At 38.3% G+C, this 25,783-nt stretch overlaps 1 protein-coding gene across 2 annotated transcripts in view; it reads left to right on the top strand.

The window, feature by feature from the left end:
• TENT4B (terminal nucleotidyltransferase 4B) overlaps positions 1-24,939 on the top strand; it is a 41,520-nt gene extending 16,581 nt beyond the window's left edge. The window contains exons 2-12 of one of the 2 annotated variants that reach the window (XM_068202667.1): positions 4,530-4,653; positions 9,786-9,832; positions 12,614-12,734; positions 13,747-13,854; positions 15,985-16,113; positions 17,387-17,600; positions 17,971-18,097; positions 18,201-18,304; positions 19,852-20,039; positions 20,617-20,781; positions 22,006-24,939. In XM_068202667.1, coding sequence (XP_068058768.1) covers positions 4,530-4,653; positions 9,786-9,832; positions 12,614-12,734; positions 13,747-13,854; positions 15,985-16,113; positions 17,387-17,600; positions 17,971-18,097; positions 18,201-18,304; positions 19,852-20,039; positions 20,617-20,781; positions 22,006-22,185 — 1,507 coding nt within the window. In that variant the 3' untranslated portion in view covers positions 22,186-24,939. The remainder of the gene's footprint in view (positions 1-4,529; positions 4,654-9,785; positions 9,833-12,613; positions 12,735-13,746; positions 13,855-15,984; positions 16,114-17,386; positions 17,601-17,970; positions 18,098-18,200; positions 18,305-19,851; positions 20,040-20,616; positions 20,782-22,005) is intronic. The other variant, XM_068202668.1, reaches the window with a different exon arrangement.
• The last annotated feature ends 844 nt before the right edge of the window (positions 24,940-25,783 follow it).

A 25,783-nucleotide genomic window follows, 5' to 3' on the forward strand; every position in this document is an offset into this window, starting at 1 on the left:
CGTGGGTAACGCCCTGATGAGAGAAATTAGAACATGCATGCCTGAGTAATTTCTCCTGTGAAATGAAGAATAAAGAAGAGCCAGAGGAGAGTGGAAGTATAGCCCAGAATTCCAGAATGACCAAAGCAGGAATTTAAAAAAAACCCCAATTATTCTGGTTAGTATAATACGGTATGTTGACACACAAAGCAACACTTAACTACTATCCTGTGATTAAGCAAAACAGGTCAGAAAGATTTTGAGCTCGCTGGCTGCTCTGCTTTAGCAGGACTGGGATTTCTTTAGCAGGACTTGGATCTTCTTTAGCAGGACTGGACATTGCTTTAGCGGGACTGGGATCTGCTTTAGCAGGACTGGGCTCTGCTGCTCAGCTGCTGGTGACAGTGGAGTTGAGGGAATGGTCCCACTCAGCCACTGGTGTGGCTCTCAAGCCCTGGGCACTGGTTCAGTCAGGCTGGCTTCCTCCAAGCTGCCAAAATCTGTGAGAACAGTGGGCTGCTCATTTATTTTGCACCCAGATCTGAGTGCAGAGAAGTGACACTTGTAGTATCTCCAGTTGTGTTTCATAGTGTGACATCCCTCCCAGTGTCACTGTTGGTTTCAGTTCTGGACTTGCAGCAGGAGAGACTTGTGCTGATTTAGGTGTCAGGTAGCTGAAGTGCACACATCAAGTGTATGCGCTAAGCCACGTTTTCTGTGTGCTCTGCATATCAAACAAATGACATTTCGTTCATACATTATTATTTTTAATTGATTGCCAGACGTGCAGCAAGATTCATACTCCAGAACGTCTTATGTAAAGGAGCTTGAGATTCCTGAGTTTTACGTTTAGAGCCCACAAGTTTTGCTACAAAATGAAGTAAGTTGTGATCGAACTAAGAAAGTAATGTAATGCACTGTGTTCCATAGTACTTGCTCCTCACAAAAGCTATGACTTTTTACCTAAGAGACTTGAGTCTCACAGTCTTGTGTTCCTCGTGGGGCTATTCAGTGATGTTCCCATGGGGAGTCATTCTTGTGATTACAACTTTTGCAGCCGTAGTTTATTTTTAATGATGAGTCACTGTCCCTCTCAGTGGGACATGACATTAAACGGAGTGGCTTCTCTATAATTCTGTTCTCACTGTGAAATTCTGATGGAATCAGCTTACCAGACTTAAAAACAGGTGTGATGCAGGTAGAACTTTGTTTTAAAACCTGTTTAGAGAAAGTGTAAGAAAGCTTTTTATTTTACTTTTCCCCATGTGTTAAGATTTCCTGAAGTACAATTCAAAGATCCACTTGTTTACTCCTGTTTGCTGTAACAAAAATGGTAAACTAATGCTCTTATGCATGGCAGAGAATTCTCTCCATGCATCCTAAGTATGCTTTGGGTATGCTTCAGTATGACTATAAAGCCAAATGAAATCTATTTCAATAGTGAAATCAGGTTTATTACAGTGTAATTTCCTTCTATAAACAAGTCTCCTTTTAAGGACTTTTATCTGAAATTACCGATTAATGTAATGGTATTAAATAATTAAATAATTAAATACTGTTGTGATGCCAAAAAGAACATCTCAGTCTCTTTGATCTTCATTTTGGCTAAATATAGAAAATTTCACTAGAGACTTTTGTAAACAGTCTCCATTAATCCTAACAAATTGTTTTGAAAAACAGCAACTATAATAGATGTCGATTAAGACAGTGAATAACCTTGAGTTTTAATTTTCAATACAGCATGAGTTAACTCCACATTAATTGGAGTCACACCTCTAAGTCATGTTGTACTGCTCTGAAAACCACGTGTGCCTACTTCTGTTTGTCTTGGCTTTAATTAATCATTCCCTTATTTCTTGGCAGCAGCCTGTTATTGGGAAGGGAAATATAGATCCAGGTGTAGTCTTGAGCCCCTGTAGCTTCTGCCTGCCTTCTGCACACCACGGCTCTGTGCAGCACAGGAGGTCCTGGCAGCAGGAGTCTTGCAGCAGATGAAACACAGATATATCTGTACTATTTCCAACTGGAGTGCTGATGAGAACTCTCTCTAGTAGTGTTTAAGCCTTTCTTCTGTCATTGAAAAAGTTCAGATTTCATTCTTTTCTACATGTGCAGTCTTTACATTCTGTGCATGTGTAATGTAGGTTTGTGTGTTTGCAGGTAGCTTAATTTTTTGTTTTGCCACAAAGCTTTTCATGACTACCTCAGAATAAGAAGTATCCCATTCAGAGAAATGCAGACATCTGTTATTTATGTTTAGAAAAAGAAATGCATCTGGTTCTGACAACACATCATTATTTTATGTGCTTCTAAAGAATACAGCAATTGATGCAATTATCTGGATTCAGAGTGTCAGTGGAGTTAATAAAGAGCAGTGCCCTGAGAACTGCAGTGTGTGTACAGCTTGGCTCTCTGTGCACTTTAGGGACCTCTTTTCTGATTGCCTTGTTCTTTCAAAGTTCCCTGATGGGATGGGGCAACAATTAACTCCCATAGAGTGCGAGCCCAGGAGCAGCTGGGCCCACTAATGGTGGACAGTGTGGATTTGTGCTGTGCCATGCATGAATTTCTCCCCAGGGATACTCCCTTGGTATTACCCCAGCGTGTCTCATGCCATTCGGTGCCCTCAGACAGCATGGTGTTGCTCCTCGTGGCTCGCAGTGCATGTGGGCATTCAGTCCTTGCTGAAAACGCTGCCCCAGAGCAGTGTTTGATGTGCCTTGTGGATAGAACCAGTCTGCTCCAGCTAGTCCAGAGGAGCAGAGGCAGAAATGGGGCTGTGTTTCTTGACAAGTTCCCCACTGCGTAGCACCTAAAGAGACCTGACTCCCAGGTCTTCCTGTAAGCTGGTTCACCAAATTACAGTTGAAAAATAATTTCTGTTTTCAGGAGTTTAATTATTGAGGGTTTGCCCATTTTCCTTGTTGCTTCTGGTCTTGAAAGCTAGATTAATGGTCAAGCATGTGGAAACTAAATTAGCGATTCAGTACATGTGACTGGCAGTGAGGACAGAGTGAACTTGGTCATTGGAGTGCTCAACTTGTCCTTTGTCACCTACTTCTCACCTGAATCCAGTGCTTGCACTGGGAAGATAACTGTGAGAAAGTTTAAATGCCAACACATGGAATAGCAGTGAAGAATAGAACTGGCTGAGAAGCTGAAGGCAGAGTAGTCAGTGTGGTGTAAGTTGTAAGTGGTGATTTGGAATGTGCACATTAACTCCAGGGTGTAAGCTTCCAAGGAAAAGCAAGAAAGCAGCTGGAGGAGGAGGTAAGAGATGTCCTCTGTCCTCTGTCAGGGGAGTTTTTATCTTAGCCTTACCTATATAGAGAGTAATGGCAATGGCCACCCCAAGCTGCCAGGCTTCTGTGACTGTTCCCCTAACATGGGGGTGGAGGGAGAGAGGTTTGTGTAGTTCATGACACTGAAATATTGGAAGAACTTAGCACAGGTGGTTTTAGTTCTTTGCCTGCTCTGACTCTGTTAAACACAACTGTCTGGTAGTTTAATCAGTTTTGTTGACACCTGTATACAGCTTCCAGTTATTAACATTTGATTTATTTAAGTGTGTGTGCAGTAGGGAAGCATTAGATTCCCCATCTCAGCTAAAGGCCTGGTCTTAATAAATTGCTCTCTTCTGGTGGTCCCTCAGAGCTTTAATGAAAGATGCAGTTGTACTTGGTAACTAGAAACAATACATGCTTAAAAGATAACTAGCTATTACTATAATGGTCATTGCATGCAACAAATGAAATTAATTTAGTTACTCTGTGGATGGAATTACATTATTAGTCAAGTTGATTATGTGTTTCTGGTACTACAGAAGCACAGAAATTTGTAGCACTTTATAAAGACATTTTTATTTCAGCTCTCATTACAGGCAAGCTAAACATAACTTAGTGACAATGAAAAGCACATGTAATATGGTAAATTATATATGGGTTAACTGTCTGTCAGTCACTCTCTGAGCAACTGCTGCTGCATGTGTACAACATATTTTCTGGGGTTATGGAGGGAGAGTACGTTTTTAGTTTATGTGACTTCTATAAGCAGTAAAAGAAGCAGTTTTTGTAGCTCTAGTACTGGCACAATTACTGTCAACTTTTGCAAGTATGGTACTGAATACAGACTGCTGCCTGAAACTCCCTGCCTGGTGCCAAGGGGCTGACTAGGAAGGGTTTTTGTGAAGTGTGTACTCAGAGCTACAGCTGCGTTCATAGTTGAAGACTGAACCATTTCTGTGTTATGCTGGCATTAAAATAGAGTGTGACTTTCAATGTGAATTGAAGGCACTTGGATTTAGATTTGCTTCCATGCTTTTAGCAAACCAAGTGCAATATTGACCTGTTGGCATAAGAAGCTAATGTGGAAATAAATGCTACAAAGTGTTGTGAATGTGGATATTTTTAATTGCATGTTGCTCTAAAATTGCCCCTTAATGAAATTGGGAACTAGGAGCTTAAAATATTTTTGGTTAGAATAGTGATATTTCATTTGCTTGTGGGGTTTTTTCTGACTCTTTGTTCTTTCTTTTTTTATTTCTTTCTTAGTCTTCATGAAGAAATCATTGACTTTTATAAGTATATGTCTCCCAGACCTGAAGAAGAGAGAATGCGGATGGAAGTGGTGACCAGAATAGAAAATGTTATCAAAGAGCTCTGGCCTAATGCAGATGTGAGTAGGACACTGTTTTATTTGTTAATATGTAAAAGCAACATTTTGTGCCTATTTACTTTATGGAGTATTGAACATTGAAAATGCCATTTATTTTTCCATGTTAAACATAAAAAGACTTCTGGTGAAATGAGAGGGGTCATCTTTCTTACTCAAATAATACAGGGTAAAGTTTTCTATCACACATAGCATCAAAGACAAGTTAGTCCTGCTGCAGTCAGTGAAAAGGCATAAGGTGTGGCAGTGTTCAGTCTGATGAATATTTATTTGATAATATGAATGGGAACATATCATACATATATGCATGTGTTGTGTTTAAAAAAATCTTCTGAAACTCCTGTCTTTAGTAGTAGGGCTTTTAGTGCAAAGACCTGTGATCCTGAATAAATCTGTTAAGGTGGTGTAGCAGCAAAGTCACATTACGTAGACCATGGTATTTTTAATGGGCAGTTATACTAAATTGATATATTTTACAAATTTAAAATTTAAAAAAAATTTCAAAACTCAGGAGTCTGTGTTTAGGAAGAAACAATTCTGTAAATCTGTATGCTGAGCTGTGTAATGCCTCTTTCCACTGAAGATGGGTTTTTGCTAGTACATACTCAGTCAAAACAAGAGTTTCTCCTATGCAGAACTGTGGGGGTTTTTTTTGATAAAGGTTAGATTAAAAAGAAGACAGAGGAGTTGCATTTATATGTCAATATGGTTTTATGGGGACACAGTTGGGTTTCTGGCATAATTAAATCTAGTTTAATTATATTCTTCTACTAATACTGTGTTCATTTCCAGAATGCAAATTTCTAGCTGTAGTCATCTATTTGTAGATAACAGTAGCTGAAAATAACGGCTTGTTAGCCAGAACAGCAAACCAGATTCAGACAGCAGAATCTCTAGTATAAGGAACTCTCTTTGATCCTGCCCCAGTAAAAGACAGTGTTTTGACATGAGTGACTTAAATCCACTGTTCATTTCAAATCTTCTTAACCTGTTTGTTGGAATGTCTTTTTAGCGACAGAATATGAATTCTGTATAAGTTCTGTGTATGTGATGTGTGGGTTTGTGTGTAAAATATACTCACCTTCTCCAAGTGGTTATTGTTATGGATGATGTATCAGATAGCATCGTATGGAAGGAGCGCTCTCCACTCGGTGATTGCTGCCTTTGCACTGCTGGAGGGAGGTGTTTGAGCTATTACTCCACTTGCCTGGCAGTTTTCTCTTTGAGCAAACACAGTAACTTTTCCATGGGATCTGTGTAAGAGAGCAGCATGTGCCACAGGTGTTGCACAGCTCTCCTCTAACCCAGTGAAACAGTCAGGTGGACCCTAATCAAGAGCAGGAGTAGTGGTCTGACAGGCAGCAGGGTAGGGAACAGTGTGGGTGCCGTACCCTGCCAGTGCCTCGAAGGAGAGGATTTCACCAAAACCACTGATGACTTCAGCCTAGAGATGTTGCAATTTCCTAGGCAAGTTTGTGTGCTGCAAACTTAACTAGTCTAATGGGGTGAATGGATTTATTACCAGGGGATCTCTCTTTGTTACCACTAGTACTATGAATGGGGCACAGGATCATACAGCTTCCAGAGGTACTCTGTGGGACAGGCTTGATCTGTAAAAGTCTTTTATATTAAAAATAACTTTTTACATACATATATAGCATCTATATGTGTGTGTGTGTATATAACTTTGCATCCTTGGGAACAGAGTCTTTCTTTAAGCTGCTGAATGTTTTCTGTAGCCCCCAGGTATTTAAGGAGGGGAAGCAAATTACAAGTCCTACCACAAGCGACAGCTGACCACTGGGCTTAGCTATAACGTGACTGAGAGGAAGCACACACTGTGTAGTTGAAAAACCAAAGTTCACTTTTCAATTAATGGCAGTTAAATCTGCCAGGACTGTCTTTCTCCACTGTGCTTGAAAATGTTGGAGAGTGAGAGCGTGCCAGTTCCTTTTTCTCAAGTCAGTAACTGTTCTTCAAAGCCCGACTGCATTTTGTCTGCAGTTGTTACGTTGAGGAAGAATTCTCCTTTTGTATGTCCTTCCGTTTTCTGGAGGCTAGAAGGGAACTGAATGGTGACACCAGCATTACTGTGGTGTTACTTTTCTTAAACTTATTTTGCCAGATCAGCTTGGGAACTGAACTGCTGAACTCAACTGTGTTCGACTTGGACAGCCTCTTGTAATTTTTCAGTCCTTTGAGTTAATCACTAACCTTTTGACAATCTTTGTTGGTTTAGCTACTTCTAAGATTCAGCTTGTGAGTACATGCTCTGAGAAGGTGGAGTGTTATCTGGTCCAATGTCCTCAGCTGTAGCTGTAGTGTAAAGTGTTGAGTTAATGTTTAAGCTATTCATTTTGAGTCGTTGATACAGCCAAACAAGCTTAAATAAACTTGGAAGTTAAACATACGCATTTAGCTTGTAATTTCTCACTAAACACATAGGTAAGACATAAAAACATATAAATACACAAGAAATAGATACTAAAAAAAGAAAAACAAGGCTTCATTAATTTAAAAGTACAGAGAATGTACATGTGGAATGTGCCTGAGCACATCCTTTTTTTTCCCCTACCCTGTTCCATTTAGGAAAAGGCTGAAAAAGCAGATGGAGGGAGGGGGGTAAATCTAGGTATCCTGAACTGTTACTTTATTTATAGAAGTTAGCAATTGTGTCATTTGCTCTCTTACTCAAGGGAATGTGCTTAGAAGGAAACATTCCTAGTAAGTGAGAACTGTTCTTGGCATCAGCAGGGCTCTGACCATAAGAAACACTTTAATTATGCTGAAACCAAACAACCCAAAACATTTAAATGAAAACTTTTTAAGACAAAGATATTTGACCAGTTCACTAGGAAAATTTGGCTACTAAACAAATAAGTACTTACGCAGTCTAATTTAGGATACATTTGTCATGATACTCTCAGCTTCATGTCCATGTGACCACATAGATCTGAAAAGAGGGAATGTTGTATACTTCACACACTTCAGTTATGAAAATACTATGATTGGGAATGAAGGTAGAAAGAAGAACTCTATTTAGTTCGATAAACTTCAGAAAGTTCTACTGAAAGATGTAGAAGAAAAGGAAATTAAATTGGCTGTGGATGGATTTTTTGTTGTTTTGACAGAGGGATTTGGGTACCAGAAATTTACCATGCATTTGTGGGTTTCTAAGTTCTGTTGTGCTTACTGAGCATGTATTTGGACACATACTGTAATTAAAGCTCCTTCAGGAACTCTGGAATTTAATATGAAGAAGTTCACAGAAATGTGGGATAAACAGTAACAATAACATGGAGTAGTAGGAGTCATTACACTACTATGAAGACTGAAGTTATCTTATGAGTGCAAATACAGATCTCTGTCCACAAGCAATAAAAACATGATCAACAGCATTGGCACACCACAGAAAGTAATGCTCATGTCTCAAGCCATAATAGTGTTCTGTTTTGGGATGTTTTCAATACATGCATGGCTACAGAGCTTAAACAATTTAAATTCCAAATTGATAATAAATCAAAATCCTTTAAAATCTGTGTTCTGATTTCTCCACTCTTCCTCTTTTGTCTTTCTAGTTTTTGTGAGAGAGTGGTTGAAGTGTGGGTGTGGGTTTCTTTTTTAATAGTTCAGTGTTTCTCATACTCCAAATTATTGTACAAGAACAGATGTTGTCTCATTCCTTTTGGTAAAGGTCATATATGTTGTATCAGTAAGTTTATGAATACTTTCAGGGTTGTTTATTCAGTAAAGGCTCTCTTTGCTGTTCAGCTGAACACATTATTTTGTTTGATAATGTGAAAGCACATTTAGTTTTTTCCGAACCCATCAGTGGCTGTTTCATTGTGCAAAAGCACTTTTCTGCTGGTTTTGATGCCCAAATGAATCCTGGTTTGACTGAACCCAGTTTCATAGAGGATACTTTTATTACTACCCTGGATAAACATAGTGATAATTATTATTATTACATTCTTAGCTTTGTGATGCCTTTCTGCTTTTGTACAATATTGATGCTCATGCTGTGGCACCTCTCACAGTCTTTGCCAGTTGACAAGCTGTGAACTTTCAGTATTAAATTGTGCATGTGCTTTTTATTGGGTGTGGGGTGAGGGGCCAAGAGGAGTGAAGTGATAAAAAATAATCAGGACGAAGCACTCAAACTGCTGCTTAGTCTACTAAAGTATTAAGGCACTTGCAAAACATCATCTTTTCCTGTCTCCCCCTTTTTCTTATCCTGAAGGGGAAAAACATAAAAAGTGGGTCACTGGACATACAAATAGGTGGCAGTCAAGCTGGTGTGTGAGACTCATTAAAGCAGAATACTCAAGTCTGTATAAGGTGGCTCCAGGAAACACATCAGAAGAATGGCTGAAAATTAGCCCAAATGTGTAGATATTTTTTACTTTGAAGTCTCCCCAACCTCCCTTTGAGACTCAGCACATGAGTCCGACCTCCCTGCAAGGCTTGGCTAAGTAATTGGAGTGTGGTTTTGGACAGCTTACAGGGGAAACCTGGTGATTAACACCTCCAGTGCTAGTAAAAATCCAGCATAATAAAGTAATTCTGTGGGATGTGAAACTTTATGCAACTTTCATTTGTTGTTTAAGCAGAAATAGAGCTGTGCTACTTGCTTTGTAATGCAGAAAAAAATGGGGCATGATAGAATTGATTTTTTTAAAGTATGCAAAGCAATGGAAATATGTTAAACTTCGAAAATGTTTAAATACTGAGAGGTATACTTTGAGATGTGAAAATAAAAAGCAAACTAAACTGATACTGTTTTTCTTTAATGTTCTGTCATTGTTAAGCAGTTCAAAATCTTGGGTTCTTGGTTTTTGACAAATTTGGTCATGGGAACAATTTTTACATTGCAAAGCAATGTTTATTATAAAAGTCAAAGTTATTAGTGTTTTATGAGTAAAAACAGTCAGGATCAGCTGTTTGCAGTACATTGAAGTACATTGTAGTACATTAACAGAAGTGTTCAGTGCCTGTTAGCAATACCAAAGTCTACCAATGGAGGGTAGCAATAGCCAGCCTTTATAAGCAACTTAATAAATTTTGTCTTCTGAAGCCTGAAAAATTTCTTAATTAGTCCTATATGTTTTCTTATATATCCTTTTCTTGTGTTTCAGGTGCAGATATTTGGAAGTTTTAAAACTGGTTTATATTTACCTACAAGGTTAGTAATTTTTCAGTGTAAATGCTACACAAAAGAAAAGTAACTTGTTGGACCTGTAACCCTGGGGTTACTTATCTGCTCTCCCAGGATCTGTGTTACTTGTGTCAATACTTGTTATGCTAAAGAAGTGTTAAGCTATTAGTTCTCTGGAAAGTGTACAGAAATGCAATAAATAAGACTATTGACTGTAACACGTGTCTATATAGATCTTGCATATATCAGTAGAAGGTTCTGAATTACCATGTGGTCAGAAAAGGCTTATGTTGGGATTTGGCTTCATTAATACAAAAAGAAGATGTTGGCCCTAAAAGAAAAACTAAGTTTTATGTCCATAGATGACTAAATTGAAACCTTTAACATTAATGTTGTTAATATTAGCACTGAAGAGAAAATGTTACATACAGAATTGTTTTTCTTTCAGTCTTCTTTTGTGAAATCTGTACAAAGTCAACATCTACCTTTTCCAAATTTATTGCTAGATCTCATAAAGAGTCTTTAATCAGTGACACTGTATCTTCTGTGTAGAAATTGTGAGTATTTATGACAACTAAATAGAAATGGAGTGAACGAATTAAATGGCTCTAGGGGATAAGCACATTTAAATAGCATAAATCTGAGGATAACTTTTGAACTGAGTTCCATACTTGGTGAACAGGAGGACATCTGGTACTGACTGCAGATGAGGGATATCCTCTTCATTGTTTTATCTCTATTTGTAAAAGAAAGAACCTGACAGATGCTTTAGTACCTGCTTTAGTTTCAGGAGTTGTAAGGAAGTCTAATTTCTCAGTTTTTGTTTGTAAAGCCAGAAGTGAGATGTACAAATATGCGTTGTTTTCACATGTGGCCTCATTCCTGGCCTTTTTAAAATTTATTTTAAATCAGGTTAATTAAATTTGATTTGATGCTGGTAATGCTAGAGCAATATTCCTGGCCAGTTGATGGATACTTTATTTGCTTGATTGTTTTGAAACAGATATAACAAAAATGCTTTTCTGTTGTCATATATTGCCTTTCTTGAGTATTTGTTTCAGGTGAGGTTTTGGGGGAGAAAAAATGCAGATACTTCAAATACAGTAGATAAACCCACAGAAAACCTTCCTGTCGCAGTGCTTGCCACACTATCAAAATGGTCATCATTTGTGTGTTGGTCATTAATTCACTGTTGCCTTCTGTCAAAGCTTCCCTTTGCGCTAGGTTTTCCCTGCCTCTCAGTAATAGTTTGTTTAGATTTCAGGCTCTGGGATTCAGAAAGGCCTGAAGTGTGTTTTTAATGCAGTGTCTTTGTTGGGATTTGCTCTGTATCCATTAACTTAAGCTGCTGTTTGGGCAGCAGAAGGTTTGGGCACACAGTGGCTTTGCTGCTGGATCTCTCTGCCCATTTGCAGACAGTATCTATGCTCAAGGTGGCAACAGAGCTGCTTTTTCTCTCTTGGTGTGCATCAGGAAAATGTCTTCTGTTTTTAACTGTCAGCAGTGCGTTTAACACTAATTTAGTTCAGAAGAGACATGTCCAGCATCATTTCCTGCTCTTCAAGCCAGTTTTGAACACATTTCTGAAAGTGGCTGGGTGCTGCTGGTCCTTGTCAGCCCAGGGGTCTGTGGCTGAACTTCTGCTTGGCAGGAGAGAGCTCATCTAATGCAGATGTAGTTTCTTTGGGATTGTTAAAGCAGTGCTGTTTGTCAGTCAGCAGTTCTGTAGAATCTGTTGCAGGGGGAAGTATTTCTAAATTGTTTTGTGTTTTCTGTTACAGAATTTTCCATATCACTGCAGCACCCTGCCAGCATAACTATTGGCTTACATGCTCACCTCCTTAGTGTTCCTGGCCAAGCAGGGGAGTCAAAGGACTTGGGGAGCAAAGAGGGACAAGCTCAGGATCTCACAGTAGCCCTCACTGGCTTCAGATGTGACACCAGCCACCTTTTGAATTTGAGTTCAGGGATTGGATTAGGGTGTCAGCTTCCTGTGTAATTAAATGATTTTGTGTGTGCATAGGGAGGAAGTGTAGGAAGATGGAAACACCCCTTCAAGGAGCTGAGTTAATGAGTGAAGTTAATTAGTGGCTTGATCTTATTTAATAGCTTGTTGCTTCCTGAAGCCCAAGTTGCCATGTTTTCTTCTCCCTTTCCTTGCTCCCTGTCCTTGGTACTACAGGCCAGCAGCTTACCTTGTGCCCTCTGGTGCTCTGATCATCCAGAAAACCAAGTTAGAGATGGAAAGAGGCAGGAAATTACCCCAGAATGTTCTGTGGGTCCTTTGAAGGGGGAGTGAAGGAGGTTTCTGCCAGACCCATTAATAGGTTGAACCGATTTGCTGTGGATTAGGCAAACACCAGACCTGGAGCAAAGGAAGAGACAGGGTCATGCATCTGGGGGTAGAGGATGGGAAACAGGACTTCTTTTGGTGTCAGGCTGTTAAATCAACGTTCCTGATGAATGCAGCCCAAAGGTGGTGATTCACAATAAGTTAATTCCTTGCTCCGAATCACTCCAGAGAAGCTGATCCCTCTCTGCTCACAGTGTGGCCTGAGGAGACTAATTTTAGGTTTTACAGCCTAATTGATTTATGTTTATCTGTCCCCTCCTCTAGGTAAACTGAAATGGTCTGTATTTCCCCAAGTGTAAGAGTTCATCTCCAACCATTTCCTTGGAAAAATCAGAATTAATTATTTGGTTCAGCTATGTTCTGTCAGCTTTATTCAAGTTACGTATAGATGTTAGTTGTTTGTATTTTAAGTGTATTGGTCTTTTACTTTGAATAACTTTTTTTTTCCATTTCAGTGATATTGATTTAGTTGTGTTTGGAAAATGGGAGACATTACCTCTTTGGACCCTGGAAGAAGCTCTTAGAAAGCACAATGTAGCAGATGAAAATTCAGTGAAGGTTTTAGATAAAGCAACTGTAAGTTTGGGGGAAGAGGGTATTCCCTTGTTTAAAGCTAAATTTCTAATCAAAGAAAGATGTTGGTTAAAAGAATGAATTTTTATAAGCAGAAACTATTTTGTATATCAAATTTAAAATAGAACATAAAGAACTTTTTAATTTGATTTTTATTACTGACAATATAATTGATAGTGCAATAACAAAAGCATTTTTTCTACTGTGGAAATTGTCTGATATTTCATATGCACAACACGTTGCTTTTAAGAGAGATTGGACTAGTCAGTGTTGTACATTGATGTTTTTAAACCAGTGCATTTCTGGACTGAGTTTTTACATAAGTAAATAATTTCTTTTTTCTTTTTGCAAGTAAGCAGGTATAATCAGTTTTTGCAAAGAAGTACTAAGTACAGCCTTGTCTAAATAGATAGTGATATGTTTTGCAAAAAAATAGATTAATTCCATTATAATTTCCTACCTGTAAGAGTTGTAAGAGTATTGGGGTATCTAAGTCATAGCTGTTATTATTTGAGAGAGGTAATTTGGCAATCACTCAGGTGGAGACACATCAGAGTACTCTCCATATCTTGTGCTTCTTGGCTGAAGTTCATTTTGGCGAAGAAGTGATGATCCTAGTGACATGAGTTGTGTCATTTCTGATGTCTCCAGGACCATTTCTCTGTGTTTCTCCAGTGTTTGTCTCCCTCTGGTGTCTGTGGTCTCCACCAGAGCTGAGCTGCTGCAACAGCAGCTCACCCAAACCAATCCAAAATAAATCACCTGGAAGGTGAAGCGTTAAGTTCTGTTCAGCAGGACAGTAAACTGAAAATAGCATTGGTGAGTTAGAAAAGCAAAGTTTATGTAAGCAGATTGGCAAGGCGAGTGAGTTCATAAAGAGGAGTCCTCATTTCACTGCCTACCTCCTCTCTATAAATTCAGAAAAAACTTCAGGTTTGCTGCTGCATATAAGTTATAAATTAAACCAAGTGTGTCTTGGAAATCTGTATTGACTTATTGTATCTTTCTTTTGCAGGTACCTATTATTAAACTGACAGATTCCTTCACTGAAGTAAAAGTTGATATAAGCTTTAATGTACAGAATGGGGTTAAAGCAGCCCAGCTCATCAAAGATTTTATCAAGGTTAGGCAACACTCTCATGGAACTACACGCTGAGTATTTGATAACTTAATTTTATTTTCTGTTTTACTTTGACTGCATCCTTACTAGTGATACACTTCTTCTCTGTTGGTTTTTGTTGTCTGATAATGCTGAGGAATGTTCTTAAGTTGTAGCTATATTGCCTTAAAAGGCATGAAGATACTAAAATACAATAATAAAATGTGGAGTAGTTTTAATGGTATAATGAATATGAGAAATGCACCAATCCCTGTTCTAAGTGTTCTGCTCTTTTAACTGCAGTTCATTGAGCTACACACTTCTGAATTTCAAGATGGGCGATAGTCTTCTCATGAAAGCCTGAGGGCATTTTTGTGCGTGAAAGCATAGAAAATCAAGTTGCCTGGGTTACTTGTGCCCCTTTGGCCTTGGGTCAGGGGGTGAGAGGGGTCTGTGCCCCTGGGGATGGGGCAGGAGCTGTGCATGGCAGCAGGGACAAGACCGCAGCCCCGTACCCCTGGTACCCCCAGCCCGAAGAGCAGAGCAGGTCTGGTGCCAGTAGCTGGGGTCGGCTCCCAGAGTGGCCTGTGCCTGGCAGAGAAGTGGCCAGTGAGGATGTCCAGGCTGTGGGTAGGGACAGGATTAGGATCAGGACCAGCACCAGTGCAGGGCAGCGTGGATCAGGCTGACAGTGCAGGGAAGCCGCTCTCGAGCAGAGTGGAGGCACTCCCAGCAAGGCTTCCCACAAGGTGCTCTCCCCCAGGGCTGTTTTCCCAGCAGGCTGAGCCAAGGCTGTGCAGCTGTGCCACACCACAGCTGGCCTTGAGCACGGGCAGCTGAGGAGGAGGTGGCACACCACAGCTGGCCTTGAGCACGGGCAGCTGAGGAGGAGGTGGCACACCACAGCTGGCCTTGAGCACGGGCAGCTGAGGAGGAGGTGGCACACCACAGCTGGCCTTGAGCACGGGCAGCTGAGGAGGAGGTGGCACAGTTGGCTGTGCTGCTGTGGAGGGTCCTTTGTTTGACTTGGAGAAAGCTTGGCATGTTCTTGCCAATGAGTTCGTTGGTGTTCTTGAGGCACTCTATGTAACACTTGCAGGGCATTCTCTTGGGTCTTATTTTGTCCCACATAACTTCAGTACCTAATTGAGATATCATATTTGGCATTATGCTTGGAAATGCCTCTTTCTCTTCATCCAGGTTATTTAGGAAATCTGAGGCAGTTGGAGGCTTTATCAAGGGTATGCAGTTTTCCGAGAAAAATCTCATCTTTACATTTTGGCATATACTGATATTCAACACTTCAGTTTGTGACTGGAAGTTCTTAATAGTTCAAAATCTGCAGTTAGACAGTTAGGGATCTTCAGTTAAATAGGGCTCCCAATACTCACCATAAGGCTCGTGCAGAGAAGTTCTTGGCAGAATTCTTTCCCCTTAATCTCTTTGCAGTCACAGACATCATGATCCACATTTCATCTGTGACACTAAGGAACTTCTTGGCTCTGTGTTGATAAAAGCAGTGATCTTACTGAGCCTCTTTTGCCCCTCCCCTGTGAGGGGTGTACAGAGTGCAGGTGTAGCCCAGCCTCCACTGCTGTCCCAATGGTCTGTTCACCACACCTTTTAGGGGAATTCATGCAGATAAGCCCTTTAAATGACCAGTTACCCAAAGGTATTTTGCTTGTCTGAAAATGTTACCTGGGTGTAGTAATTTTGAAGGACTTTCTTTAACACTGGGCATCCGAAGTACTTGCAGGACAGAAGTATCAGTGCGCTTTGAGCTACCTCTCAATTGTAGCAAGAAGGTTTTGTTACAGATGTTGGTATCTCCACAGTTGCTCAGTTGTTCCTTTGCTATACTTTTACTTGTGTGAGAAAAGTTATATTTATATGTATATATTCAACCCAAATACTTCTGATTTTATGATGTAATAGCTTTTTTCTGTTGTTAATATCTGCCACCAGAGTTAAACAGGTAAAATACCTGTGTTGATCACAGGCAGGGCATTGGCTCTTCTCCACTGTTAACTAAAAATGATAGATTAGATTTATAGTTAGCTTAAAGACAAAATATAATAAAACAGATCATTTCAGTATGCTCTCTACTGTATGCATGCATCACAGTATTGTAACAGCTTTGTTTTTCTCTTTCAGAAATATCCTGTGTTACCATTTCTAGTTTTAGTATTGAAACAGTTCCTGTTGCAGAGGGACCTTAATGAAGTATTTACAGGTGGAATTGGTTCTTATAGTCTCTTTTTAATGGCTGTCAGTTTCCTTCAGGTAAGCTCAACGGAATCAACCAATGCCATTGGTGCCTAAGGACATCACCTTAAGAAGGAATTTGATCAACCCTCAAATTTAATCATTTAAGCTATCATATTTTTGGGGTTGCACCCCCTTTTCATTTAAAATTAGGTATGTCCCATCTATCTTCTGTTCCTTCTCTGATGCTGATACTTTTGGTATGAAAGGTGTTTGGAACATCTTTTGGTGTACCAATGCCAGGCACTGATACATATGATTTTGATACACGTGATATGACGTGTCATTCATAGTAAAACAACTTGAATATTGTATAACTTGCTTGGAATAAGTTCCATAAAGTTGGTGTTAGCTGCAGCTGTCCTTTATAACACTTGGTCTCCAGGTCCTGTTTGTGCTTTCACAAATGCAATGTGATCTTGGTTCTCTGGGTTTCTAAGCTGATATCAAACAAACATGTTTTACAACTTTCTCTTAAATCTAATAGAACAAAATGCATAAGCTAAATCTATGTTGTTGTGCCTGCGAGAGGGAGATACTGGCCAAATATAAAGTAGCTGATTTCTGGCTGTGTCAGCCCTGTTCTTTTTCCTGAACTAAATGTTACGTATAACTGAGTTTGCAAGTGTATGTCTACTTTTCCAGACTGTAATTACTCTAAAACCTGAGCCAGGAACTGGAGCTCGGTGTTTGCTCAGTGCCTTTGCAGTTCCCTGCTGAGCACAAAAGAAATAAGGGCAACATGCATATAGTTTAAAACTAAAATCTCTCCTAATCCATTTTTTTCTTATGTTGAGTAACAGCACTTCCATTTGCTCATTATAAAAATAATTATTAAAAGAAGTTAATTTTCATATCTGTTACAACTCTGAGCTGGTTTTGTTCACTCAGGCTCCCTCTCAGGCTGCTTACTTAACAGTAGAGGGGATCCTGTATATAGCTGTGCACATGAGAAGTCTGTATTTGTATTGCAGACCAGGTTTGTGAGGTGCAAATACCTGCTTTTTCACAAGAACCCTACCATTAGTGCTGGAAGTTCACTTACTGGACTGAAAGTTCAAATGCAAAAAGATTAATGCTTGACAGCCTTGTTTTGAAGAGGTAATTATTTTATAAAAGCTGTCATAGCATCTTATTTTAAAGATGCAAAACTACTTTATCAAGGGAAAATACTTTATTTAGACATATCTATTTTATTATTTTTTATTACTGTATTTAGACATGTTTTCTGTGAAAAAGAGAAGAACTTGAAATCTTAAATGAATGATTTTTTTTTCTCTCTTCTTAATAGCTGCATCCCAGGGAAGATGCCTGTATGCCCAATGCCAACTATGGTGTTCTTTTAATAGAGTTTTTTGAATTATATGGACGTCACTTCAATTATCTGAAGACTGGAATCCGAATAAAGGATGGTGGCTCTTACGTTGCCAAGGATGAAGTGCAGAAGAGCATGTTGGATGGCTACAGACCATCAATGCTGTACATCGAGGATCCATTACAGCCAGGTATCCTCAGAGACCAAAATGGAATAACAGTACTATGAAATGTTTAATAGATTCACTGCAGGATTTTTTTTCTCTTCATATATTGTAATATTGTACCCAGAGAATTGCTGATTTGGACTTCTTTACATCTAAATCCCTGTAGATCTTTCAAGCTGTTTATGGTAAAGAAATATATTTTAAAATATATATATATAATAGATAAATATATAAATATATAACATAAAACATAGGTATTTATACTTTATGCTAATCCTGTGGCTGCAGTTAGTTGGGACTTAAGGGCGATTTTTAAAACAGATTATTGTCTCCAGCCTGAGAGGTGATAACAGCAGTTTCAATCTTACTCATTTATTTATATTCTTATTTTAAGGTAATGATGTTGGGAGGAGTTCCTATGGTGCCATGCAAGTGAAGCAGGCTTTTGATTATGCCTATGTTGTTCTGAGCCATGCAGTTTCCCCAATAGCTAAATATTATCCTAACAACGAAACAGAAAGGTAAAGTCTCCAAGTCTAAATCTCAGACATTCATTGCCTGTATTTTTCTGTGTCTAAAAATTAATTGTGCTGATGGTTTTGGGTTTTTTTTCCTGGTTTGCAGTATATTAGGGAGAATAATTAGAGTAACACAAGAAGTGGCCACATACAGAGACTGGATATCCAAGCAGTGGGGAATGCAAAGCAGAACAGAATCTTCATGTAATGGTGAGTTTTGACTCAGCAGAGCTGAGGAGGGAAACTTCCTGCACATTTTGCTTGTATAGATTTTGTTGTTGCTTTTGCCTCACATAAGTCAATAAGTAATCTTAATAGCAGTTTCTTTTTTTTTCAGTATTCCTGTCTTTTCATCCAGAAAAGTTAGATTTGTACAAGAGTAAAATGTCCCCATCTTTATTGTGCTACAATAGATTTGGTTAGTAGAGAGGTCTGTAAAAAGTGCTGCCTTCCAAGAGGAGACTTTGGAAAAACTTCCAATTTAAATTACCACATTGTCAGTGTCATGCTTCCTTAGTCCTTTAAATGTGGACAGGGTTTTAACAAGAATTACTGGGCATGCTAGTTTAAATCTGAATCCTTAAATTCTGCATTTTTAGTATTCATTTTGAAGTCTAATGTCCTGTATGTGTAAGAAGCAATAGTTAAGCCAGGATTCACTGTGTAAGTGGAATAAGTCTTTTAAACAGAAAAGTCCTGAAATGTCAAATCATAATCTTGTTTTTAACAAATGGAAACACACAAAATCTAGCCTGAGAACTTGGTGACAATGCCCTTTGGAATCACCTTTAATCCACTGCCCATCGTCTGACTTGAGCAGCCAGTTGCCACCCTCTTTTGGTGCAGGTGTATCTGCTGTCTGGAAGTTTTCAAGCTAGAATTAATTTTCATACTCTCCAGTTAATTTTAGAATGTTTCTTGTCAGAAGTGTTTTCTTGTTGGCGATTAATCAGAGAAGGTCTTTCAAGGACCCGCTGTTTTGGCTAGGCTGGGATTTTTTTTACTTGTTTCTAGAACTTGTGTGAGTGATTTGTCAGCTGGATGTGCTTTGTGCCATTGGAGCTGTCAGCCTGCAGACCCTGGTGGCCCTGCTGTCCCCAGGAGTGGCAGACAGCCAGTGCTCAGTCCCAGGAGCTCCCATCACCTCCCTTTTAGCTGCCTATGTGCATGGACATTATGTAAATCTCTACCTCCTAAGTGTCTTATTTCAGATAAGAAGGCAGTCAAAAAAAGAAAAATAACCCTGTATTAAGGAAGTAATGGTGACAGTAACAGTGATTGTCTTGTTGATTTAGTTCAGATTTAAGTTCCAATTCTTCTTTTTTTTTTTTTTTTTTTTTTTAAGGCAGAGCATAGTGAGATATGAGAGTTCTGTATCTTGAGTTTTCAGTGTAAGAAATCCTACAAAGCAATGAGGCTTATTTGGAGTTCTTCAGATCCTAGCAGCTCTAGCAGAAGAAAAATTTGAGTTGCTGAGTATTGGGCATATAGGAACAGAATTTAAATCTATGTGTTTGAGTGCTGTTGAGGCATAGCATTAAACAATCTACAGCAGCACATCTGAACTTTGTTACTGCTTTCTTCCACATCTTCTGTCCCTAATTTCCATCTGAAACCATGCTCAGTGCATTAATGTTAATGTATATGTGTTACTGTGGATGTAACATGTATTTGTATCTTAGGGGCTATATTAAAAAGATAGGCAACTTATTTTTGCAATTAAATGTGTGGTGATGCTCCTGTTTTGTTTTTACTAGGTAATGGAGTAACCTTGATAGTAGATACTCAGCAGCTGGACAAATGCAACAATAATCTTGCTGAAGAGAATGAAGCACTGGGAAAACCTAGAAATAAAACTTCAGAAACACTTAGTAAACATTCTTCAAATTCTTCATCAGGTCCTTTATCATCATCATCATCCACATTGTCCAGCTCTAGTGATGTAGTAAGTACTGGAGGTTTTCTCCCTTTGCTTTTTAAAATTTCTTTGGGTTTTTTTTCTCTCTGATTTATATTGTCACAAAATACATTTTGGGAGGTCACAATCCTAGTCAATTAATTCTTCCAGAATCCTAACTTGCATAAGATGTTAACTCTTATGCAATTTCTACACATACAAGTTGCAGTGTGTTTTTGACACAATACATGTAGAAAGTGAATATACAGACACAAAGTTCCACAGCCCTCTTTTCTCTGCGAAAACTGTATTTCAAAAGTAAAACAGACTGGTAGTCCTAAGCCACATGCTTTAAAAAACAGACAGGGCAAAAGCTTTGAAAAAGATCTGTTTGGAAATTTTATTTAAAAAATAAAAGGCAAATATCAAAACTAGAATCACACATCAATACATCTTTAAATCTGTTTTACTCGATAAGAATTCTGAATTGAAAGAATTTTAATACCTAGTAAAATAAACAAGTTTTCAGTTTTGTCCACTGTTAACTTTATTTTTAAAGGAAAATTCACTTTTAGAAATACTCACTCTTAAGAAAAGCTCACTAATCCTTTACATTTTCCTGAAGGATTCTGATGGAACACCTTGCAAAACCTCTAAACAGTTGAGTTGTCGTCAGTCTACCACAAACAGAGTGGGGTCACAAGAAGTGTCACTGGAATCCTCCCAGTCAAGTGGGAAAACACAAAATAGCCAAACAGCCAATACATCCAGCAACACGAACAAATCTCAGGTTTGTGAAATGTTTGAAAACAACAACTGTGTAGATTATTTGAATATTACACATATCCCCCCATGGAAGGGTCACTTGTTCTGGAAAGGGAACACTGCATTTTTCACCTCCCTTTTGCCCCATTATAAAGCTTCCAGCACTGATTGTATCTAAAGCCACCTGGTTCTCTGTTAAGCTTGCACAGATGAATTTGCAGCTGTGGCTTTCCCAGCTTTAAAACAGATGAAGTTGGTTTGACTTGTACACCAAATTTGCCAGAGGTATACAGCTGTGTTGCACCCATTTCCTCCTTTGCAAAAAGCACATCAATCCAGTTTTGATTGCAAAATTTGAGAAATGAGGTCTGCCTACACTCTGTGAAAGCAGTGAGCAAAAATGTGTGTTTAAAACTCTTGACTGGCTGCTGTTTCAGCTGTTGATACTTGTTGATCTGTCTTCCACTAAGGGAGGTGAAGATTCTTTGTGATACATGAAGTTCCCCCTCATTTTCCCCTATGGCCAAACATCCTTATGATGACATCTATCAGAGCTTATGCATTTAGGAGATTTCCCACACTGAGGAGTGCTTCTATGGCAACTCAGTGTTCTGGAAATATTCTATGCCTCTATATACAATATACCCTGGATATATGCAGTTTAAATTCTTACACTTTTTCAGAAATTAGATCTTTTATGTTTGAAACATAGTTCAGAACCTTCCGGAATACTTTCCTTGAAAATTATTCTGAAGACATGCCTCTTATTTGCTGATGATCTGTCTTCTAACAAGACAACTCACACATCTGGCCTTGGTATGCTATGAGCGTGTGTTTGTGTTATTGGGCAGAACTAATTCCAGGCTGGAATGTGCATGTCCGTGATCTGACATACCCCATCTCTGAAAAGATGTGGCATAAAATCAGTCCTGGATCAGATTTGAGTAATCTTCCTGTGTTGTCTTGGATTATGGACATTTCTGTAAAATACCTTTATATTTTCCAAAATTCCAAGTGCTCTGCTCCTTTCTCTGGACCTGTTTGGGGCTACAGATGAACATTTTTTTGCAACCATCCAAGTGGGAGATTGGCACTGCTGTCTCAGCAATGGCCAGGTTTCTTCTGCCATAGCAAGTTTTTCAAGTGTGTTCTCAGGAGTCACTGTGCTCGTTCTGCAGGGGCAGGGATGTGTGATTGCCATGCTTTATTCCCTCTGGCAGGGATTTACCATGTTCTCTTTCCTCCACAGCATGGATCTGCACGGTTGTTTCGCTCTTCTAACAAAGGCTTCCAAGGTCCAACAAACTCAAGCCATGGTACCTCAGTCACAAACAAACAGCACCAAGGCAGCAAATCACACCATCAGTTTTTCCACGGCAAAAAGAGGAAACACAAGAGGGATGCAGCCCTGTCAGACCTTTGTAGATAGTTGCCTACTTTATGACTGTTCTTCTGTGTGCAATGATCTCATGCTACAGGATAGTTTGATAGTGACTCCTTGGATCTCTTCGGGAGCTTCAGACTGTTCAAACATAGATTAGCAACTGCATTTTTTTTCCCAGCTCGCCACGGAACGGAACATGAAGATTGATCACTGCAAAAAAAAAAAAAAAAAAAAAAAAAGAAAAAAAGAAAAAAAAAAGAAAAAAATGAAAAAAAAAGGAAAAAATTAATTTTTTTAAAATGAGGAAAAAGGCTGCTCATTTGATAAGTCATATGCTACAACAGGGTCATTTAGGATATAAAAGCTTGAATGTAAAATAAATGTATTTCCCATCAGCTCATGCTGACCTGTAGAGATAGTACTCAGTGTGTCTAGGGGGTGGTAACAAACAAATAAAACACAAAAAATAGGAAAAAAAGGCAAAAAATTGTATTTTGAGGGAAACCCAGCCTTTAAAGGTGAAAGTAATTTGTGCATGATTTTTTAATTATTTTTGCATATACTTACCATTTTATTGTGTATATATAGATGACCATATAGGAAAACTGACATTTGTAATAGTGGATTTGTTAATACTTTTTACATAACATTACTGTTTAAATTGTAAACATAAAATTTTCTCAGGATTAGTTTGGAAAATAATATGAATTGTCATCTTAACATCCATATAAAGAGACATTACTAGTTATATTGCTCAGAATTTCTTTTCTTGGCATTTGGAAGATCTCATAGAACTTTTGATCTGCAAAAGCTGTTCCTCTGAAAGAAAGGTTTATGATTGCAAATGAAGATTTTCATTTGTATAAAGTGTACATGTACTTTGTGTAGACACTGAGCTTGTCATCTCTGAGAAGTAACCTTCACCTTGTTTTCTAGAGTGCCATCATTTCAGGCAATGGGGTTTTATAGCTGCATCCTTCTCTTCCTCCCCTTAGTGGTCTCTCTTCGACCCTTCCTTCTTTTTTTTAAAGAAACAACAAAAGGCCACTTGGGGTTTGTTTTTGGGTTTTTTTTTTGTTTGTTTGATTGATGGTGGTGATTGTTTTCTCTTTTTTTTTGTTTTTGTTTAAGAAAACAAAACAACAAAACTCAGTTTGTTACAGACGTTTGCATTCCTGGGCTGCTTTAATCCCATGCCTCCTTGTTTGTGCCTTTCCTCCCCCTTCCAGGTCTGGGTTTTTTTGTCTTTTATATTTTTGCTAACTCCTGTAGGAGATGATAACTGTTGAAGCTTTAAGTAAATTTTACAATTAAAGTATTTTTTTCTCACTCCCCTCTTAGGCATTTTTATATATACACTTAATTATTAAAAACAAAACAAGTTCAAATAATGAAATATACTTTATATTGCCTTAAAGACCCAAACCTTTCATATGTCGTGATATTTCTTCATTGACCTAGTTCTCATTTCATTGAAACTCCACATGTGCGTGGTTCAGTCACATCACAAGTCTAGGTTGCAGTACCTTTGATGCCATGAATGCGAATGAAATGGAAAATTGCACTCACAGGCATGGTTTGGAACAGGAGTTGGGACACTTCAGTAGTAGAGAGTTAAGTGGCATTTACTTTCACATATTTCTCTAAAGAGGAGAGTCTGTACTTGGCATACCTGGCTGTATTAAATGCAGCAGTTCTGAGATGATGCTTTTATAAAAAGTACTGTTAGCTTTGAGAAACTCTTTTTATATACATTTACAGAATACTACAGACCAACCTGACCTTTATGGGCACTAATGAGTGCAATGATTTTTAAAGAAAAATGAGACCAGAACCAATGTCATCACTTAAATTAATAAACATTTTCAATGTGTTAAAGTGTTTTACTTCAAAAAGGAAAAATATATATATATATTCCAAAAATACAGCAAGTCATAACATTTACTCCAACACTTAAGCTTAAGTGATGTTAATTTGACAATTTTTAAAATTTTTAGAGTCATATTTTAATTTGATCAAATAATTTTATCAAGATGTTCAGCTTTTCTTCATAGAAACTAGTGAAAGTTGTACCACATTATGCATAGTCACTATTTATTTTGTTTTAGATTATTGTGAATGTGTAGACTTATGTTCACCGCTTAGGGAACAATTATTTATAAATTATATTAATCCAGTATTGTTAGCTGCTATTAGCAAAACTGTTCCAAAACTTAATACTTGCAAAGATCTGTATCGCATTTACCACACTGAAGAGATAAAAGAATCACCCTCATTGTTGAAAGCAAATGTACTCCTAGGGTGCAGATATTAGTGTTCCAATAAGCATGTGATAATTTTAAGGTGGTGGTAGCGGGAAGATAATCTTGATTCCATTGGGAATCTTAGGTTTGCCTCAATTTATGGTTTTCATAAATTTAATGGAAAAAAGCTTTTCCTGGACTGCTCAAGTTTCTTTTTGGTAAACAGTATCTTTCTAAAAGAAAAAAAAAAAAAAAGAAAAAAAAGGAAAAAAAAAAAAAAGCATGAAGGAAAAATTGAGGTATTTTACATTGCCTCAAATGACCAGCATTGTATTCATAAAATACTGTATATCTTGCAAAACTTTATTTAAACGGAACAGTTGAACTGTTCGTTTTTCAATCTGAAGTAAAATACTTTCAAGACCTTTTAGTTTGCCTGCTCATTTGTCTTGTACATTTCATCTCTGTATTTGACTCAAGTCTAATTCCTTTTTGAGTTTCAATACTTTTGTGAAGATTTTGTGAATATATGAAAAAAAATAAATGTTTAATCTAACTACTGCAGTTTTTCACCATTCTTGACACCCTGTCTTCCCCTTCACAGCTCTGTGGAAAGAGTTACTCGAGTAACATTTTTTGTAGGATCAGGGTCCTTCCCCAGCTGAGTCCTGGGCCCCTCTGCCTGGAGTCTGGAAGCTGATTTTGTTCAGGTGGCCCTGGTCTGCTGGTTTTCCTTTCAGGAAAGCTGGATCAGAGTCTGTAAGCCCTAGAATCAATGGAAGATAATACATGTGTAAAGATTTCTTAATGTATGATTTTTGTCTAATTTTCATCCTCAAATACATAGGAAACTTATGGAAGGATCCATTTTCTTTGTCTTCTGAAATTGGCTGTGGGGTTGTGTTGCAGCTGCAGGGCAGCAGCTGCTCAAAGCTGCCCTGCTGAGGGGGGTTGTGTAGAGCTATGCAAGAGTTAATTGGATTTACTTCCAGCTAAAATCCGTGTTCAGCAGTTCCTGAAGCACAACTGATGTTACTGAAGTGTGTTTTTCTTGTTGTCCTTCCCTGGGAGACATGCACATACTGCAGGTTCTGGTAGTTTTCCTTCTGGTAGTCCACCACAGACCATTGGAAATAATAAATAAGCTGAAATGTTTGTACTTTTTCCTGTTTGGTATTAAATTGATTTGCTGAGACTCTTAATTGAAAAGAAAATTGATCAAATGGTGTTTATAGTTAAAAATCTATGTATTTGTTAATTGACAGTCTTCTCCCTTGTGGCAGAAAAGAAGCTGAAATGTAGGTAAATCTTCCTGTTTATGAGACATAACTTGATTTCTGTTTTGTCAGAATTTACAGCACAGGTTTTTAAATACTAAAACCAAACTTGTTTTCCTAGAA

The sequence above is a fragment of the Anomalospiza imberbis genome, chromosome 12, assembly GCF_031753505.1.
Source record: "Anomalospiza imberbis isolate Cuckoo-Finch-1a 21T00152 chromosome 12, ASM3175350v1, whole genome shotgun sequence".
In the NCBI taxonomy this organism is placed as follows: Eukaryota; Metazoa; Chordata; class Aves; order Passeriformes; family Viduidae; genus Anomalospiza; species Anomalospiza imberbis.